The 20749-nt window shown below is 42.4% G+C and overlaps 1 protein-coding gene across 1 annotated transcript in view; it reads left to right on the top strand.

Moving 5' to 3' along the window:
- The window catches only part of LOC125379754 (retinal homeobox protein Rx-B-like), a 36665-nt gene that overhangs the window by 5999 nt on the left and 9917 nt on the right, over positions 1 to 20749 (top strand). Inside the window, exon 3 of the mRNA XM_048395793.1 lies at positions 674 to 805. Within this exon, the coding sequence (XP_048251750.1) occupies positions 674 to 805 (132 nt within the window). The remainder of the gene's footprint in view (positions 1 to 673; positions 806 to 20749) is intronic.

Consider the following 20749-nt stretch of genomic DNA (forward strand, 5'->3'; position numbering starts at 1 on the left):
TTCCCTAATCTACATTACTAATGTGGGTTTACCTTCATCTTCCCGAGGCAAGAGAGTTAACTGACTTTAAAAGTCCAGTTTCCACCCTTGCCGAACTAGGCTGGAATTCCTGGGCTCGATCGTAGCGCCAGCAGTGGCTATTACGAGTTATGTCCCTTCTAAGTCTCTCCTATGGACCAATCAGATTCCGCCTATCGTATCACTATAAACAAAACGGCGGCGCCAAGTCAAGACGATCTGATCGATAATCAAGATTTATATTGACATGTGATAAAACGGTTCTTACATAGTGAAGTGCGTCAAATCAAGGCGCCCTTATGAGCTGGTTGTGACGCATGCTTCTTGGGCGAAAATCGTCACACCGCCATGGAGTACTGTCAAGGATGGGTTTCAAAACTCCGTTCTGTCCACTGGTCGAATTAACTTCTGTGTCACGAGTAACACGAGAGTCCTGGGCCCACTTGCACAAAACGATCTTAGTGCTAAGACTATTGTAAGCTTATGTTAAAGTATGGGAGTTAAGATCATCTTAGCACTAAGATCGCTTTGTGCAAGCGGGCCCTGATCCCATTGCCCAAACAGAAGCTACGATCGCTGCGGTCTATTCAGCAACCTATACCACACGGAAGCCGTCTTAAATCAGAGTTATTAAAAATATTTGATACTCTTTCAGGTTTGGTTTCAAAATCGTCGTGCGAAGTGGAGAAAGAAAGAAAAACAGTGCCAAACGCTGTCTCTAGCCGGTTATGGAGTTACCTGCCCTTTGTCTTGGCCGACCCAGTCACAGGCTGCCGCTATACACCTGGTAAGAACTGATACCAACCTTGACCTTCATGCAAACAAGTTATGGATGAGGCCATTTGAAAATGATCTGTAACGGCGCCGGGTATTATGTCAGTTGTAGAGTGGCTGTTAAATGTGGGAGGAAAGCCCGAAGTGATGCATGTCGTAGACTTTTACCTTTATGGTGAAACCCACCACGGTATGTTGCCGACAACAAAGAAGGACTATACTCGGTGTGAATCTTGAATTCGAACTCACTATTGAATTCTTGAATTCGAACTCACTATTACCAGATCCCGGGAACTAAGGGACGCAACTCTTCCACATCATAATGAGGTTTTCTGTGTTAGGTTGTCAAACCCGACTCAGGAGAGTCGGTCGAATCAGAATCCAATGATCGTGGGTTCGAATCCCAGATTGGCATTGATTTTGATTAATGGTTTGTCAGTACTACACCCATGTTTGTTGGTTTCGTCGAAGTTGTGATGGTGATGGTGATGGTGATGGTGTCAGGGATCAGTGTCATTTCAGGCGTAAATCTCAATTCTATCATAATTCAACCGAAGAATGCTTCATTGGATCTTATTGGTGATATTGCTGGAATATTGCTAAAAGCAGCGTAAAACAATACTCACTCACTCACTATTGGTCCAAAAAAGAATACAATCCGGTTTCAAATGCCATTAGATACCTCAAAATTAACAAGCATTTTCACAAAGACACCAGAAATTCGCGTGAATGCATCAAAATCTCGATAGTCTATACATAACAATGGCTGTCGATAATCCACTCACGAAACAGGCAATTTGTCACAACAGCTTATCAAACATGATGAAATCTATTTCAGAACATTCTCAGTGAAGTACAACACACACTAACCACTGTGTCAGGGCAACAACAGTCACATTTCTTTCATATTACTGGCGTCGAAAAGCTGTTAGGTGAAAAACATCACCGGTTATAAAAACAAGAAGTCTCTTATATCTTCAATGGCGGTATTCGGCCATGCTTCGGAGTGGCTCCGCTGGCAACAACGTTGCACCAGTAGACTGCCGCCATCGCTTCATCAGGATCATGTTAAACATAATTTCAGATAGAAGGTTTTTATTTGGACTCATTCAGTTTGTAAAAAACACTGTCATCTATTTTCAAGGTCAAGGTCGGGGTGAAGAGATATATAGTCCTTATGTATTACTGTTGTAGGGAGTTATTTCAAACCAACTGATACAAACGTTCAAAATCCAAATAAGAGGTATCTACTTCACTTCAAATTTCAAAACACATTTATTGATCTCCACACTAACCCACCAAGCTACTCTTGGTTGTGTCAAAAAAATTAATTTTGTAAAATGGTTAATCATTTTGTAAAGCCATTACCATTTTGCAAAGGTATTTTGTCATTAAACTAAACATTTATCCGTGATATAAGCTTGTGACATAAAATTATGCATGGTGTGCCCCGATGATGTAAATATGCAACTAGATGACCGGAAATGACACTCTTTTCACCGGTGCGCGTGATGTTTACATACAACATTCATTTGATGGTAGAGACAATATTTCAAAGATCAAAAGCAATCTCCGAGAATCTAGAAGCCTCGACGGTGATCAGCTGAGTAGAAATTTCACCTGACGCGACCTTCTAGGAAGTGTCGTCAGATCTTTCTTATTTTAACGAGATTAGATCAAAGCGAGAGTGGTAAAGTGTTCACTAATATCAGTGTCGTCAAATAAATGGCTATTAAAGGTTATTTGATGTTATCGAACTTGAGGTTGTCTCTGTGACAGTCACAATTTGATAATTTAAACGTAGCGTGACCAACTTCACTGTTGACGTTCCTTGTAGATAAGTATAGCAAAAACGTTTGACAAATTAAAGACTCGGCTGATATTCCCCATGTTTAAAACAATCATGTAGAAACCTGAATAAATCCATACACTAGTAAGTAGTTATTAATTTTCAGTTATTAATAAATATTTTCCATTGACTATGTAACCCGTGAATAGGTCTTCGGAATAGCATAGGTCTTCAGCAACCCATGCTTGACGTAAAAGGCGACTAAAGGGATCGGTAGTCAGGCTTGCTGACTTGTTTGATGTATGTCATCGTATCCCAGTTGCTTGGATCGATGCTCATGATATCAATCACTGGATTGTCTGGTCCAGATTCGATTATTTACAGACCGCCGTCATATAGCTGGAATATTGCTGAGTGCGGCGTTAAACAACCAACCAACCAACTATATAATTTTTTTCAGGAATGTTGAAAATACAACGACAACAAAACAGATGTTTAAACATGAGTATCTAAGAAATGACTTCAATATGTTTTGCGTTTATGGACGATCAAATCGCGTTGAATCACTTGAAATGTATTTATGTCGATTTGTACAATTGTACAACATTACACAACCTCAACTCATTTCAAGTGTTTAAGTCACGTACATGTTGTCTGTAATGCTGTTGTGTTTGACGAACCTTGTAATCAATAGTACAACTGTTATCACCCCTATCATCTGAGAGTGGAAGGTCCGGGGTTCGATCCGCGTCTAACCAAAAATACGGTAAAAGATGATACTTGTTATCCTGTCCGGCGCTCAGCATTAAAGGGATAAAACAAAGACTGGTCGGCGCGGAGTCAATATACTGTGTCTGAGTGGGGTGTCCATATTAAACTGCGGTATGGTATCTAAGTGGGTAAGCACTGTAAAATCGGTCTGGACGAGTATATGCACACACGCACACACGCACACACACACACACACACACACACACACGCACACACACACACACACGCACACACACACGCACGCACGCACGCACCGCAGGCAGGCAGGCACGCACCTATCTACGTATATAACTACAGCAATACTGAGCGCGACGTTGAACCCATTTCATCTGTTGTAGTTCCACACGCTCTGCGTCAAAGTGAACGCTTGTTGATGGAAGCGCACTGTAAAGTATAGACTGGTTGCCGTGGTGCGGACATCACAACCCTCGGCCTTAAATCATTGACAATTCATGTAACCTAAGGTCGCTGAAACTGTTGCCTTGCCTTGTCGCAAAGGCAAATTGCACAAGGGAGTATGTGAGTCAAGGTATATTCACACCAAATTTACGCGCATTTGCCAAATTTTGATGGGGCGTAGCCTCAGTCAGAGTAGAGACTTGACGCTATGAGATTATCCCGGCAGATCACAGCTACTGTTTTGATTGTGTTAACTGTGTAGATGATGAATGTGTGAGTGAGTTATGTTTAACGCCGCTTTTAACAATATTCCAGTTATATCACGGCGTGTCAGCTTAATGTGGAAGGAAAGCCCGAAGCGATGCAGGTCTCAGACGTTTACCACTTCGGTGAAACCCAGACACATAATCGGGACAAACCGGGATTCGAACCCACAATCATAGGTTTCTGGCGTGCCCAAGGGACGCAACTCTGCACAGCGAATCGCGGCGCCTTAGACGCCTGGGCCACCCGTTCCCCAGTGTAGACGATGAGGCACATGTGTTATTCAGCTGTCCATTATAAACGGTTTTACGTGAAGATATTTTAAGGAAGTGTTATGACCTAGGCCTGGTTTTAATGTGTTATTTACAAGTCAACACCTTGCCTTACTTTTATCGAATGACATTTTTTTTCTGTAGCCAAAACCTGTTGCAACATTTTAGAAACATAGTCGCCTTTTAATGCGCAGATAAGTTTTACTATTTGATATAAATCTTAACACGACACAGTTGATTATGTCTTTCAGTTATGTATTATTTTATGACTATGTTTGGTTTTATCATCTTTCATAAATCGCGAGACGATTGGTCGCAGTTAAGATTTACTGGATTGTGTGTATAATATATCTCTATGTTATTACGATTGAGATGTAAATAAACTATTCTTTGTCCTTCTGTCGCGTGAATGTGGTGACATTTCGATTAGCATGGGGGCCGTGGCCGAGTTCGCTGAAGAATGAGGAGTTGGTTGGAATATACGGAGATCAATAATCATGCACGTGTACAGATGACATCCTCAGATTTGACAGACCGCCTCCGTGGTCGAGTGGTAGCGCGCCCGCCCGGGGAGCGGAAGGTCCGGGTTTCGATCCCCGGCCGCGTCATACCAAAAGATGGTACTTGTTGTTACCCAGTCTGGCGCTCATCATTAAGGGGCTAAAACAAGGACTGGTCGGCGCGGTGTCAGTATACTGTGTCTGAGTGGGGTATTCATGTTAAACTGCGGCATGGTATCCCAGTGAGCTAGCTCTATAAATCGGCATCTGTCCGGACTAGTACAAGCAACCACACACACACACACACACACACACACACACACACACACACGTACATGCACGTACGGGACGTTAAACCCCATTTCACCTCACCTGAGATTTGACAAAACAAAACAAAACATACATCCTACCCGGGCATGCTTGATATCTTGAGTGAGTGAGTTGGGTGAAATATGTTGTACATAAAAAAACAAACTTGTTTGGCTCCGTGTATGTTAAGAACCGGTGATCGAAAAATACATCTCTGTCAAAAATATTCAATGAACGGTCCCTTATCAAAAATCGTTCGGTTTTCAAGATGGACACAGTTAAAATGTAATTATTTTACTGTGATGACAATCTTCTCAAATTCTTCAAAATCACAGACGACATAATACGTTCGCGAAACTTAATGTAGCTCGATCGGAAAAGTAAATCCCATTTCAACATTTGGTAGGGGGCACGGGTGGCCCAGTCGTCTAAGGCGCCGCGATTCACTGTGCAGAGTTGCGTCCCTTTGGCACGCCAGAAACCTATGATTGTGGGTTCGAATCCCGGTTCGCCCCGATTATGTTTCTAGGTTTGTCAGCACCATACCCTTGCTCGTGGGTTTCACTGAAGTGGTAAACGTCTGAGACCTGCATCACTTCGGGCTTTCCTCCCACATTAAGCTGACACGCCGTGATATAACTGGAATACTGTTAAAAGCGGCGTAAAACCAAACTCACTCACTCAACATTGGGTAGGACGTAATGATGGAAGATGTTCCAGCAATATCAGACCAGACACACCAATAATGGGCTTAACATAAGGCACTCATATAGAGCAATGAACCAACATCTCCAAGAACCTCCATACACCTACTGCTCGTCACGCCGAACACCCGGGTTTGATTCCCGACATGGGTACAATGTGTGAAGCCCATTTCTGGTGTCCCCCGCCGTGATATTGCTGGAATATTGCTAAAAGCGGCGTAAAACCATACTCAGTCAGTCAGTCAATACACCTACTAAAATGTCTGCAGGTTGTCAGGTGACAAATTATATGAAATTCCTGTCAAAATGCCCCGCAGGCTATTTTTTTAGAGAAGATGTAGATAAAAAAAAGAAGTGAATGTCACACAAAAAAGGTCAAGGTCATGACTTACATATCCGAGCACGGGTGAAAGTGACAAATATAAATTGAAATGAAAGTCTGTAAAGTGGTTAAATTGTGTAAAAGCCTGTCAGCGACATTTATCTAGGATTTGTCGCTTTGTCGATTTCACAAACTTCTCACGTGACCATCTCGCGAGATCTGACATCACTTAACTGGTTTCAGCCGTTTTAGCATCCTAATGATACATTTCATGGCATGTTTGTTTTATCGAGGGAACACAAGTCTTTATTAGAGACGATTTCATGTGGTGTATTCATTTGCCCATTTCCCTGTTCCTTCAACAAAGGCTTCTCGGCGACATTTTACGCACTTCCCGACCCATAATGACCACTTATGGGGTTAATATGAGCTTGTATTTCTTTATTGTAAATGTCATGCTAGTCCAATACCATATATTATGCCAGGTTATAGTATATAGGATTTCGAGATATAATCCGAGGCGGATTGAACCAGCGACTCTTTGAACAAGGTACTTTATAATCATACGCCTATTCTGATTCACGCATACCACTGGTCGATAAAAGACTGCCTTTATATCAACAGTTCAATTAATTTACAATTCAAGAAGGTAAGAATCTATGGTAAACGAGGGAAATATTGCCGTCATTGGAAATAAGTTCAGCGACAAAGGAGGAAGGTCATTTATAATGTTTACTTGTTGAATTGCGGGGCATGAAGGAGATATTTCTGTCAAAACAAATATTTAATTCCGCTAATCGCTCACTGACAACTCCACTTGTACTCTTCATACACTGCGGTCTGCTACGGTTGCGAGATATAGTCCAGTGATTCTATTCTTCAGCCAGTTGCCTTGTTAGTATTAATAATAATGACGACGTCACGCTATTGATTATGAGCCAGGATTTACTGAAAAATTATGTATCAACAATAACATGGTTTTAGTGAGAGAAATCACTTGAATCTTTTGATTTCTCCATTGCAGAATGCTCCGCGAAGCCACTGTTTGGTAGGTGTCGGTGCGGCCTCCGACTATGCCCTGATTCCGATATGTCGATGTAGCTGCGATACCTTTGTGGTGTCTTGAAAATTGTTCATAAATGTTGTGACCAACTGAGTTTAAAACGAGTATTTATCGAACCTTGAATACATGATATGCTAGAAATGTCCGTTACCGATTGTGGGCTGTTCGTAGCCGAAAGTCGGATATCCGTAGCCTAGGTAGTCTGTCAGTAGCCTATAGTAGTCTGTCCGTAGCCTATGGTAGTCTGTCCCTAGCCTATGGTAGTCTGTCCCTAGCCTATGGTAGACTGTCCCTAGCCTATGGTAGTCTGTCCCTAGCCTATAGTAGTCTGTCCGTAGCCTATGGTAGTCTGTCCGCAGCCTATGGTAGACTGTCAGTAGCCTATGGTAGTCTGTCCGTAGCCTAGGTAGACTGTCAGTAGCCTGTGGTAGTCTGTCAGTAGCCTATGGTAGTCTGTCCGCAGCCTATGGTAGACTGTCAGTAGCCTGTGGTAGTCTGTCAGTAGCCTATGGTAGTCTGTCAGTAGCCTATGGTAGTCTGTCAGTAGCCTATGGTAGTCTGTCAGTAGCCTATGGTAGTCTGTCAGTAGCCTATGGTAGACTGTCAGTAGCCTATGGTAGTCTGTCAGTAGCCTATGGTAGTCTGTCCCTAGCCTATGGTAGTCTGTCAGTAGCCTATGGTAGTCTGTCAGTAGCCTATGGTAGTCTGTCAGTAGCCTATGGTAGTCTGTCAGTAGCCTATGGTAGTCTGTCCCTAGCCTAGGTAGTCTGTCCCTAGCCTAGGTAGTCTGTCAGTAGCCTATGGTAGTCTGTCACTAGCCTATGGTAGTCTGTCAGTAGCCTATGGTAGTCTGTCAGTAGCCTATGGTAGTCTGTCAGTAGCCTATGGTAGTCTGTCAGTAGCCTATGGTAGTCTGTCAGTAGCCTATGGTAGTCTGTCCGTAGCCTAGGTAGACTGTCCTTAGCCTATGGTAGACTGTCCCTAGCCTTGGGTAGACTGTCCGTAGCCTAGGTAGTCTGTCAGTAGCCTATGGTAGTCTGTCCGTAGCCTAGGTAGTCTGTCCGTAGCCTATGGTAGTCTGTCCGTAGCTATGGTAGACTGTCCCTAGCCTATGGTAGACTGTCCCTAGCCTAGGTAGTCTGTCCCTAGCCTAGGTAGTCTGTCAGTAGCCTATGGTAGTCTGTCCGTAGCTATGGTAGACTGTCCGTAGCCTATGGTAGACTGTCCGTAGCCTATGGCAGTCTGTCCGTAGCCTATGGTAGACTTTCCCAAGCCTATGGTAGACTGTCCGTAGCCTATGGTAGACTGTCCGTAGCCTATGGTAGACTACCCGTTGCCTGTGGTAGACTGTCCCTAGCCTATGGTAGACTGTCCGTAGCCTATGGTAGTCTGTCTGTAGCGTGTGGTAGTCTGTCCGTAGCCTATGGTATAATCTCAGTAGCCAATGGTAGTCTGTCCGTAAACTATGGTAGAGTGTCAGTAGCCAATGGTAGGTTGTACGAAACCGATGGTAGATTGTACGTCACCAATGGTAGAATTTACGAACATGGTTGGTAAACTGCTCAAAGGAGATGGTAGACTTTATGTAACCGATGGTAGAATGTACGAAACCGATGGTAGAATGTTCGTAACAAAAGGTAGAATGTACGTAACTGATGGTAGAATGTACGTAACTAATGGAAGAATGCACGTAACCGATGGTAGAATGTATGTAACAGATGGTATAATGTACGGAACCGATGGTAGAATGTTCGTAGCCGACGGTTCAATGTACGTAACAGATGGTACAACGTACGTAACCGATGGTAGACTGTACGTATGACAAATCCCCCCCCCCCCCCCCCACACACACACACACTCACACGTCCACCCACAAATCCCCCCCCCCCCCCCCCCCCCCCCCCCCACACACACACACACACACACACACACTCACACGTCCACCCACCCCATAATAATTGACCATTCCCTGAGGGAGAGATTCCTTGACCAAGGTACTTTATAATCATACGCCTATTCTGATTCACATATTCCAATGATCGATAAAAGACTGCCTTTATATCCAACAGTCAAATTAATTTACAATTCAAGAAGGTAAGAATCTACAGTAAACAAGGAAAGTATTGCCGTCATTGGAAATAGTTTTAGCGACAAAAGAGGAACGCCATTTATAATGTTTACTTGTTGAATTGCGGGGCATGAAGGAGATATTTTCTGTCAAAACAAATATTTAAATCCGCTAATCGCTCACCGACAACTCCGCGATATACTCTTCGCACACTGCCGTCTGCCAGTATAGCAGCGTAGTTTATGGGAAATCGAAAGATAATTTGTTCTCAAAGAGTTCTCCCGTCGCCATCTTGAAAATGTCAATAATCCCCGCCCTTCCGTAGGGCTTCAATGATCCAGGCTGGCGATAGCACGGCACACGTCCCCGTGTTTGGCGGCGTTAAACACCGAACCGTGCAGGAAGTAGACCGTTAACGCGCATGCCTTCATTTCCTAATGGCCTCGAATTCACTTAATACAATACTTTCATCATTCTCGCTCACTGTTGGGATTTTGTTCCCTGTACAAATGAGAAGTTTATTTCATGTTTGAATTTGACCCGCTATATTTGTCGTTTCCCCAAATACTGGGCTTTTCTTTCGATGCAGAGCCTGGTGTTCGTTTTAAGTGAGATGGGATGAGACTCTGCGGGATGAAATTAAACTAATCCACTGCACTGACACCAACACTACTTCAAGGATAATTTAACACAGAGGTTCTAAGGCTTGAAATCCCAGCACTGTCTTCGCCTGTTTTATGTTCATTCAATCGATCCCAAAATTATCCGTATTAACAAAATGCAGAGTTCACATTACGTGCTGTATTGGTGACTCATTTGCTTGTTTGTTTGTTTGTTTAACGCCTCATTAAGCAATATTTCAGCTTAATGTCGATGGTCTGTAAAATATTCCACCCTTGGACAGACAAACGAGTGATCGATATTATGAACAACGCCCCTTGTCTACAGCTTAACGATTATACACTGTCTACAGCTTAAGGACTATACGCTGTCTACAGCTTAATGGTTATACACTGTCTTCAGCTTAAGGACTATACGCTGTCTACAGCTTAATGGTTATACACTGTCTTCAGCTTAACGGTTGTACACTGAGTACAACATACCGATTATACACTGTCTACAGCTTAACGATTATACACTGTCTACAGCTTAAGGACTATACGCTGTCTACAGCTTAATGGTTATACACTGTCTACAGCTTAACGGTTGTACACTGGGTACAACATACCGATTATACACTGTCTACAGCTTAACGATTATACACTGTCTACAGCTTAACGATTATACACTGTCTACAGCTTAACGATTATACTCTTTCTACAGTTTAACGATTATACGCTGTCTACAGCTTAACGATTATACACTGTCTACAGCTTAACGATTATACACTGTCTACAGCTTAACGATTATACGCTGTCTACAGTTTAACGATTATACACTGTCTACAACTTAACGATTATACACTGTCTACAGCTTAACGATTATACGCTGTCTACAGTTTAACGATTATACACTGTCTACAGCTTAACGATTATACAATGTCTACAACTTAACGGTTATACACTGTCTACAGCTTAACGATTATACACTGGGTACAGCTTAACGATTATACGCTGTCTGCAACATACCGATTGTACACTGTCTACAGCTTAACGGTTGTACACTGGGTACAGCTTACACTGTCTACAGCTTAACGATTATACGCTGTCCCTTATGTGTTAGAAGTTATTTATGTTAATGAATGAACACACTGTCGGGAGAATTTATGACTACTCGAAAGAAAAATGGCCATGTGCTTTTAATTAAAGCTGAAAAGGGGCCTATTAAGCTTTTAAACATTAAAACAATTAAATCTAGGTTTTGAATTGTCCAAGTGTTTCGAAATCAGATACTGCTTGTAATATTCTGTACAGTTGCAAAAACGAAAAAATGACATTTAATGTCTGTTATTTGCAATTCCCAAGAGTAACCAGTAAGCATTTGGTATTAAGGTATCAAGACGTGTAACTTTCTTCTTAGCTATTAAGCAAACTAAAGCCATCATTCAAAGGCTAATTATCACTTATTATTTTATTTATGTGAACACAGCTACGGGTTTCTCGCTAATAAATGAGAGTCATAAGAAATTTATAGCACTAATATAGCACTATAAAGACTCGAGTCAATCACTTGGTACATTTTATTGCCTATTGATAAACAAAAGCAACTGATACTGACGTGGCTTTGTGTTTACCCTGGGTGTTTACATTTATTATGAGAGGCAACGAACCAGATGAGATTTTGTATTTTTGATGACCATTGAATAGGTACGGCCACATGTGCTGCTCTTTGTGCATACATTGACACCATATATGGAATTTGTACGGTACCCGAAGTTCTTGTCCAATCAGGTATCGTCATTTGGTCACGTGTATTTATATGGCAGGCAGTACCTTTTTGTAGTTGTGTGCTGCACGTGCGTTCCGTGCAAAGTATGACATTTGGTTTTGATGTTATGACGCCAGGGAATAATCAGTCTCGATTATACGAGAAAATAGATTGCATTGGGTGTATAAAAATAGTGGTGATAACGATATGAATGGGTCTCTGAAAATCAGGTTGTCTGGTCCGCCGTCATATACCTGGATTATTGCTGAGTGCGGCGTCAAACAACAAACCAACAAACTGAAAATCAGTTGTGACACAGGTGAAATGGGTAAGCATGCTCTGCTCTACCGGTAGCACCTGCCACTCACACAGTTTGTGACACCCCAGTCATTGTCATCATGGGCATCGATCTACGCAATTGGGATACGATGACATGTATCAACCAAGTCAGCGAGCCTAACCACCCAATGCCGTAAGTCGTCTTTTACGACAAGCGTAGTCGCCTTTTACGGCAAGCATGGGTTGCTGAAGATCTATTCTAACCCGGATGTTGCTGAAGATCAGTTCTAACCCGGATCGTCGCGGTAGGGTGGCCTGTGATGTCGGCGTACACGTCTCAGTACATTCGTGACCAACTCGTGGTATTCCGGGACAAGCCGAATAGCGACTCGTGCCCCTCTCATGGCCATTTTTGCGACTGGGTTCCGTCTTAGCGCAAACGGGCATACCTAAAACAGTTGTCAACTCGTTGCGTAATGGTTCAGATATATTCCCCATATATTATATATATTTCAGATGCAATTTAAAGCACATCGGGACGTGCGGAATTATACAGTATGATTGAACACATTTAACTGTGTCTTGGGTATATTTTAGGTGCCAGACATATGTAAAATCAAAAATTATTTCTGAGGGATTATTTGACAAAGAACGCGCATTCTGATTGGTTTGTCGTCTTTTCGCACATAACATTCATCGATAGGGGGACGAGTCTTCTTGCAGGTTACGGAAAGGGGCGAGTGGTGACGAATGGTCTCAGTAGTACTGTCCAGTGACGTCCTGGCAGTCATAGCGACCCCGCCCGATACCATGACAGCCCCATCCCCACATCTGATATGTTGCCTTACCTTGACGTTCGCATGGCGTTCGTTAGGACGCCTCCAGGGACGTCCACGCTTATCCAGGAAGTTGGGTGAATCCCCTAGTCTCTACCTGTAAACACCATTGCCGTCTGGCCGAAACGTGTCGATTTGTTAACGGTGTTACAACACGTGGTCACCGAGCGTGCAGATTAGCTGCATTCAGGCCATTCGGGACCAACTCGTGTTATTCCGGGAAAAGCCGAATAGCGACTCGTGCCCCGCTCATGGCCATTTTTGCGACCGGATTCCGTCTCAGCGCAAACGGGCATACCTAAAACATTTGTCAACTCGTTGCGTAATGGTTCACTTACATTTCTTCATATATTATATTTAGTTCAGATGCAATTTAAAGCACATCGGGACATGCGGAATTATACAGTATGATTGAACACATTTAACTGTATCTTTGGTATATTTTTAGATGCAAGACATATGTAAAATCAAAAAATACTTCTGACGGATTCTTTGACGAAGAACTTGAAATCATACGCGCATTCTGATTGGTTTGTCGTATTTTCGCACATAACATTCATCGATAGGGGGCGAGTCTTCTTGCAGGTTACGGAAAGGGGCGAGTGGTGACGAATGGCATTCAGGCCTCTTTACACAAATGGAGCGTAGCGCTACGACTGCCATACGTCTATGTTAAAGTATAGGAGTTACGATCACCTAAGCGCTGCGACCGCTTTGACGAACGAGGCCCAGATTAGAAATCGTCAGTAACTTGAACTACGGTGGCCAGTGAACAGCGATTTGATCGGACTTGTGTTGTTGAACTGGCGCGTCCTGTAGGGGGCCGATCATTAACATCTTGGATCTGCGGAAACCTGTTCTATGGTCTGTAAATCACAGACTGGGGCACACTGAACATATTGGCTACCTATCGCTGAGTTTTACCAGTTTGAAGCATCACAACAGTCCTCTGGCGTACACCACGTTGCAGATCACAAATACTGCCTCAAAGCAATTGCAAGAGTAAGAGATCTTACGTGTTACTGTGGACAATGGGACTCAACAATACTAAAAGCCCAGAGCAATCTTACGACCTTTCACTGATGTGTAAAAATAAAGAATGACCCTCTACCCACGTGCACGGAGAAATAACATGGTTCTCGTGCAGTGTTTCTGGTGTGTTAGGGCTATTTCTGGCAGTCATTTTTCAAAGCTGATCCTTCTTCTGACGACCGATCATAAAATTAAAATTTCATGACTCCCTACTTTTCTTGGAAAGTCTCATTGTTTCTTTGTTTGTTGTTTAACGCCGCTCTCAGCAAAATACCAGCTATATGGCGGCGGTCTGTAAGTAATCGAGCCTGGACCAGACAATCAATGGATTGGCATCATGAGCATTGATCCACGCAATTGAGATATGATGACATACATCAACCAAGTCAGCGAGCCTGACCATCCGATCCCGTTAGTCGCCTCTTACGACAAGCATAGTCGCCTTTTACGGCAAGCATGGGTTGCTGAAGACCTATTCTACCCCGGACCATCACGGGGCCTGTGTGTGTATGTTTTGAAGCATTAGATTGACGGTTAACACGACCTGCGTGTTAGTGTGTAATCGTATACCCCAACGTCCTGGCTAGCTACTCATACTACTTAGACTCGTATATTTACAGGTAGTTATGAGAAGCCTCGAATACCACAGTAACATTAAACATGCAAACACATTGTAAACATTGGATTCGAACCCGAACACTTTGACAATGCAAACAATACAGCACTACCCATCCAGTCACACGTTGCAAATGAATATGCCATTGAAAGACTTAAAAGCGAGATATGGAGCAAGTAAGTTTGTTCCCAAAGACCAAAGACGTTTAAATGCCAAGTTTCCCTTGAAGGGCGACACACATTGCATCTCTGCATGTTTGTCGAGCCTCTGTCGAACTTAACGTGTTTGAAATACTTTTGGGCTAATCGCGCCTATCGATTCATTGTTTGATATTTGCGCTGATAAACCAAATATGCTTTGAAGTTATGTCTTGGAATGGTGGAGACAGTAAACACCATGCTAGGAATAGATGCTCTGCCCAAACAACTACTGAGACGGTATATGTGCATGCAGAAAGTGTTGCATACAGTGGATATATACTGTTCATCAAGACCATGACGGATTGATGTGTTCTGTTTTGTGTTCTATTGACTGTAATGTCGAAGATGCGCGTGCGTTCCTCTATGAAGATGAATGAGATACAGAAGACGCTTCTAAGTCTCCTTTATACACGTCTGGAAACGTTTTAGTACTGCTAAATGTATAATTCTCTATCTCTGACGAAACTCTTTTGTGTTAAAAGAGACTTACACAATGAAATACTGACACTGGAAACTATTATCGTTTCCATGACAAAAGTTATTTGTCTGCACTTGCTTCCTCTGCTTATGAACGTTAAATGATATGGCTTGGATCATATGGCATTGTTCTTCTTTTACCAGAATACCATTCCGACGACTACTTCAATCTTTAAAGATTATTATTTTATAATTCTTGTATAATATGAGATGTTTATAGGAAGAATAAAAACAACATATACTACTCAAAAGAAGTTTAGGATCATCGATTCTTTCATATTACTATTGTTAATCTGCCCTGAAATGAGAGATTACCTGCAGTAATATGAAATAATCGGGTGATCCTTAACTTCTTTTGCGTAGTATATGGTCACCCAACGGAGTACCCGAGAGCCAGTATGTTCACCAGACAATGTGATATCCCAACTAAGTAATTAGCTAGTATGATCATGGTCACAAACTAAGTAATTGCTAGCTGATATGGTCATCCAACCAGCTTATCGGTAACCGGTATGATCACCCAACTAAGCACCTGATAGTCAGTATTATCACCCAATGAAGTATCCGGTTACAGTATGATCACCTGACTAAATACCTGGTAGCAAGTATGGTCACCCGACTAAATACCCAGTAGCATGTATGATCACCCGACTAAATACCTGGTAGCAATTATGATCATCCGACTAATTACCTGGTAGCAAGTATGTTCACCCGACTAAATACCCAGTAGCAAGTATGATCACCCGACTAAATACCCAGTAGCAAGTATGATCACCCGACTAAATACCCGGTAGCATGTATGATCACCCGACTAAATACCCGGTAGCAATTATGATCATCCGACTAATTACCTGGTAGCAAGTATGATCACCCGACTAAATACCCAGTAGCAAGTATGATCACCCGACTAAATACCCGGTAGCAAGTACCGCTTTAACGGTATTCCAGTTATATAGCGGCGTGTCAGCTTAATGTGGGAGGAAAGCCCGAAGTGATGCAGGTCTCAGACGTTTACCACTTTGGTGAAACCCACGAGCACGTGGATGGTGCTGACATACCTAGAAACATAATCGGGACGAATCGGGATTCGAACCCACAATCATAGGTTTCTGGCGTGCCCAAGGGACGCAACTCTGCATATCGATTCGCGGCGCCTTAGACGACTGGGCCGACCGTGCCCCCTTTTCGAACCGGAAGCAACAACCAATTTTTGCTATTACAGTAAAAAGCGTGATTTCACCCGAGCACATAAAGCATGGTTTAGGCAAGGTTTTAGCTCTTTTTATAAATATTTTGAACTAAATCGAACTTTCATCATGCACCGAAGAGCTTCCGGACTATAATCGTTATAGTATTTATATACGATCCTCAATAAATATACTACTCAAAAGAAGTTAAGGATCACCTGATTCTTCCATATTACAATAGTTAATCTCTCATGCCATGACAGATTAACAATACCAATATGAAAGAATCGGGTCAATATATTTTTTTTCTATACCTTTGATGTCAATTGGCGCGATGGCGTGAAAACGACATTTTTAATTCACATCAGCGTACTTTAGTGTCTATTTTAGCTTTATTGGGCTATTTTAGGATTTGTATCAATGTATAACCTTTGTGTGATATACTTTTGTTTGTTTGTTGTTTAACGCCGCAATATTCCAGCTATATGACGGCGGTCGAGTCTGGGTCAGACAATCCAGTGATTGACATCATGAGCATCGATCTGCGCAATTGGGATTCGATGACATGCATCAACCAAGTCTGCGAGTCTGACAACCCGATCCCGTTGGTCGCCTCTTACGACAAGCATAGTCGCCTTTAACGGCACACATGGGTTGTTGAAGACCTTATTTATTCCAGATTTTTAAGGGAGTATGCATGTGGTATACTCAGGTAGTGTTAGTTTTCTGTTCTGTTCTTTTACGTTTTGATAAATATGTATTTATTCGTCACTGCGTTTTGATGAATCCAACAATGATGTCAGGAATAGCGTCGCGTTCAAGATTATTGTACTTGTGCGTGTGCGTGCGCGCGCGCATGCGTGCGTGTGTGTGTATACCTGTGCGTGTGACATTCACATCCACGCCAAAAAACTATATCCTTCAACCAACGAAATGAAATATCGTTTTTGTTAAAGATTAACTTTCTTTTTAAGAAGACTTTTCAATCAGAAAATAATTGCTTAGAAAATTTTATTACTATTATATTATCGGACTATGATTTTTTTAATTTTAAAACCCACGAGTAATACAATATAGGAAATATTTATTTTAATTTCATGAAATGGTTGTCATGTCCTTGTACCGGCTCAAGTTACATTTTTCAATACATTGAACAAGTAAACGAACCCTGCTCATATATTTGTACGACAATAAATGAATCTATTTCCTTTGGCAGAACAGACTAACGCAATATTAATGTCATCGGTGTTGACCACGTCTCTCACCGTCGCTGTTGACGTACCGCATTGTGTTATGTTTGTAAGCCGACCCTTACCACCAACCTGGCTCCAATTTCACCCCCCTGACAAAATAACGGTATCACATAAAACAAGTTGAGCATCGTGGTTTACTCTCACCCCCTTCTTGTTTTCCTCCCTCCCCCTCGAGGCCCGCGCCACCCTCCCACGCGAGTTGAACGCTCGAGGGTCATACTGGGTCACGCTCCAACTCGATTTAGCCCGAGAAATCTGAGTGATTGTTTGAACTGAGCGGTGATGGATATGAGCGCTGGGTCCTCCCTTTCCACTTATCAATGATCACAATATTGCTTGGATTGCTTACGTACAAAATCTCTTTAATAAAGACGACGTTTTCCTCTAACTGATTGAAAAATAGACGAAAATAGTCGCCAAAATTCTCTTTATGAAACGGGGCTGCTCAAGCTTCATGTTTTAAACCGCGGGTGATATTAAATAAACGATTTTGTTCTTACGTAAAATCTATCGAGTTGCGTTATTGTTTAACTTCATAACAATGGGCATCGGGAAATTGAAGGAAGCAAAGCGAACATTGGAAAGGCTGTTATGGATAACATTTCTAGAATTTAAACGTAACGAGATTACGTTATTTATCGCGAGAAGTGTCGGGCTTCGAGGTTTCGTTACACGATGTTCCAGCTATTTTTATGCGTGATGTTCTAAAATTATATAAACGCGTACGTCAACACTTCGGAAGAAAAAAGATAAACGGAAGAAAGAATTTAAAACACAACTTTTTAGTATACGATGGCGTATGGTTCTTACTGATTGAGAAGTCATCTGCCGACCTCACTGAAAACCTAATGGATAATTTGGGACGAAACGATAAGGGTCTGTTAAGTGGGAATGACATTTGTGATGACAGCATGTTAATTCAGAACATCTAATGGACGATGGGCTGCGTCCGATTGCGTAAAAGGATGAGCATAACACAAGATAAGCTTAAGAGACAGCGTGCAATGATCCATGAATAGGATTAGAATTGTAGGTAACACAATTACGGTCCCTTGTGAGGGTGTGTGTGCTGGCTTACGTCATCGTTAGCAAAATTAATCAATGGGGTCTGCCCAGTTGTCAGACACCTAATTGTCAGACACCTAGTTGTCAGACAGTGGGATTTTTTTTAACAGCCACACACCGCTTTGCTTTTAATGATATGACCCAGACACTCGGTCAATCAATCGGTGTATGTGTGTGTGGGCTTGCGCGGCGTTTTTATGGTGTGGGCGTGGGCGAGGGTTTGCGTATGCATGTGCGTGTGCGTTTGCGTGTGAGTGTGAGTTTGCGTGTGAGTGTGCGTGTGCGTGTGAGTGTGCATTTGCGTGTGCGTGTGAGTATGCGTGTGCGTTTGCATAGACTTTGGAATCGGCCATCTTTACGGTGCATGTTTACACACAATCATCCAAGTCATCGAGCTTGACCACCCCCGATCCGTTAAGTCGCCTCTTACGACCAGCATAGGTTACTGGTGACCAATATCCTTACCCGGTATCCCCACTGGTCAGTGCATGGTTCGATGCTCATGATGTCAATCACTGGACTGTCTTGTCCAGATTCGATTCTTTACAGACCGTCGTCAAAGAGCAGGAATATTTGGGAGTTCGGGGTTAAACAACAAAGAAACAACATTTCTGGGAGGGGTGTGTGTGGAGACTTTTGTTTGCTGTTTAGTCTGAGCTAATAGACACTTCCTTCCTCTGAATTGTTGGGCCAAAACAGTTAGGGGAGTCGTATAACTATGTTACACGTCAAAACACCCAGTATGGCCTGTGGTCGATTCTCTTAAGGACATTTTTTCTCAGCATTTTCGAGAAAAGATTATTTTCTAAAAATTCAAAAATGTTATTATGACAACCAAATGAAATGTTAATTTCATATTTGCCGGAATCAAGAATATTCCAGCACGTAAAAGCGTTTCACCATTTCAGCAGACAAGAGCGTTATATAGCATGTACGTTTTCGGACTGAAAAAAAAGTACTGGTAGTTTGTTTACTTTAATAGTGTAAGCAGATATTGGAAAAAATATTCAATAAACAGATATCTCAAACAAAGAGAGCTTTGTGTTCGGATAACATCTTAGGGAGACACAATTAGAATGAACGTCTTGAATACGTTTTGATAGTTTCATCTTATCTTCTTTGATTTCCTGAAAGGTACCACACATTTTCGACTATGTTTTTGTTATAGGAAAAAGTTTTATTTGTTTGTTGTTGTTTAACGCCGCACTCAGCAATATTCCACCTATATGACTGCGGTCTGTAAATAATCTAGTCTTGATCAGACAATCCAGTGATCGACATGATGAGCATCGATCCTCGCAATTGGGATACGATGACGTGCATCAACCAAGTCAGCGAGCCTTGACCACCCGATCCCGTTAGTCGCCTCTTACGACAAGCATAGTCGCCTTTCACGGCAAACATGGGTTGTTGAAGACCTATTCTACCCCGGACCTTCACGGATATAGGGAAAAGTAAACCCCTAGTTTTAATGCGGGCCTAATTTACATAATTTGACTTCAATGTTTGTACTGATACACGATAAGACCTTAAAAACCTTACTCTTATAGTTTACACTTGGTAATACACTCAGCTGCTGTGCAGTCGCGTCAGGATCAAATAGTCGCCCTATTAAGACCCTTGGTTTATAAGCACCATACCCGTGCTTGTAGTTTTGGCGAGTGTGTTTTACACGGCTTTTAACGTTTCATTATGACGAGTTTGATGTTGGAGGAAAGCCCGAAGTAAAACAGGTCTTAGAAACAACAGACGAGCGCGGTTTGCTGCTGGCAGATGCTACATTAACTTGTGGCTTCAAGATTAAACTGAAGTTTCGATAAACGTAATAAATTCATATGATACGCAGCATACAGCGGGTTTATTTGTCAGCTGTTCACTCCGTTATAGTTCCGCGCGCAGGAATATATCCTCATGGCTCATGAAAGATATGTAAACTTCAGGTGCGGATGAAAGCCATTCTGTGAACGTTGATTAAGCAGGGATACCATAAAACCAATTCAGATCGCACATGTACATTACAGCGGCCGCCAAACTGATCAAACAAATCAGTTACATCGCAGGAAAATCACGTGTACATCCTGACCTCCCCTCCCCCTTCCCCAACCACCACCCCCGTCCTCTTCATCTTGGTGGCCCACTGCCACATATTGAGGGTCATGACGAGGGATGATGACGCGATCAAGG

Source organism: Haliotis rufescens, unplaced genomic scaffold, assembly GCF_023055435.1.
Source record: "Haliotis rufescens isolate VD_foot unplaced genomic scaffold, xgHalRufe1.0.p SCAF_146, whole genome shotgun sequence".
Classification (NCBI taxonomy): domain Eukaryota; kingdom Metazoa; phylum Mollusca; class Gastropoda; order Lepetellida; family Haliotidae; genus Haliotis; species Haliotis rufescens.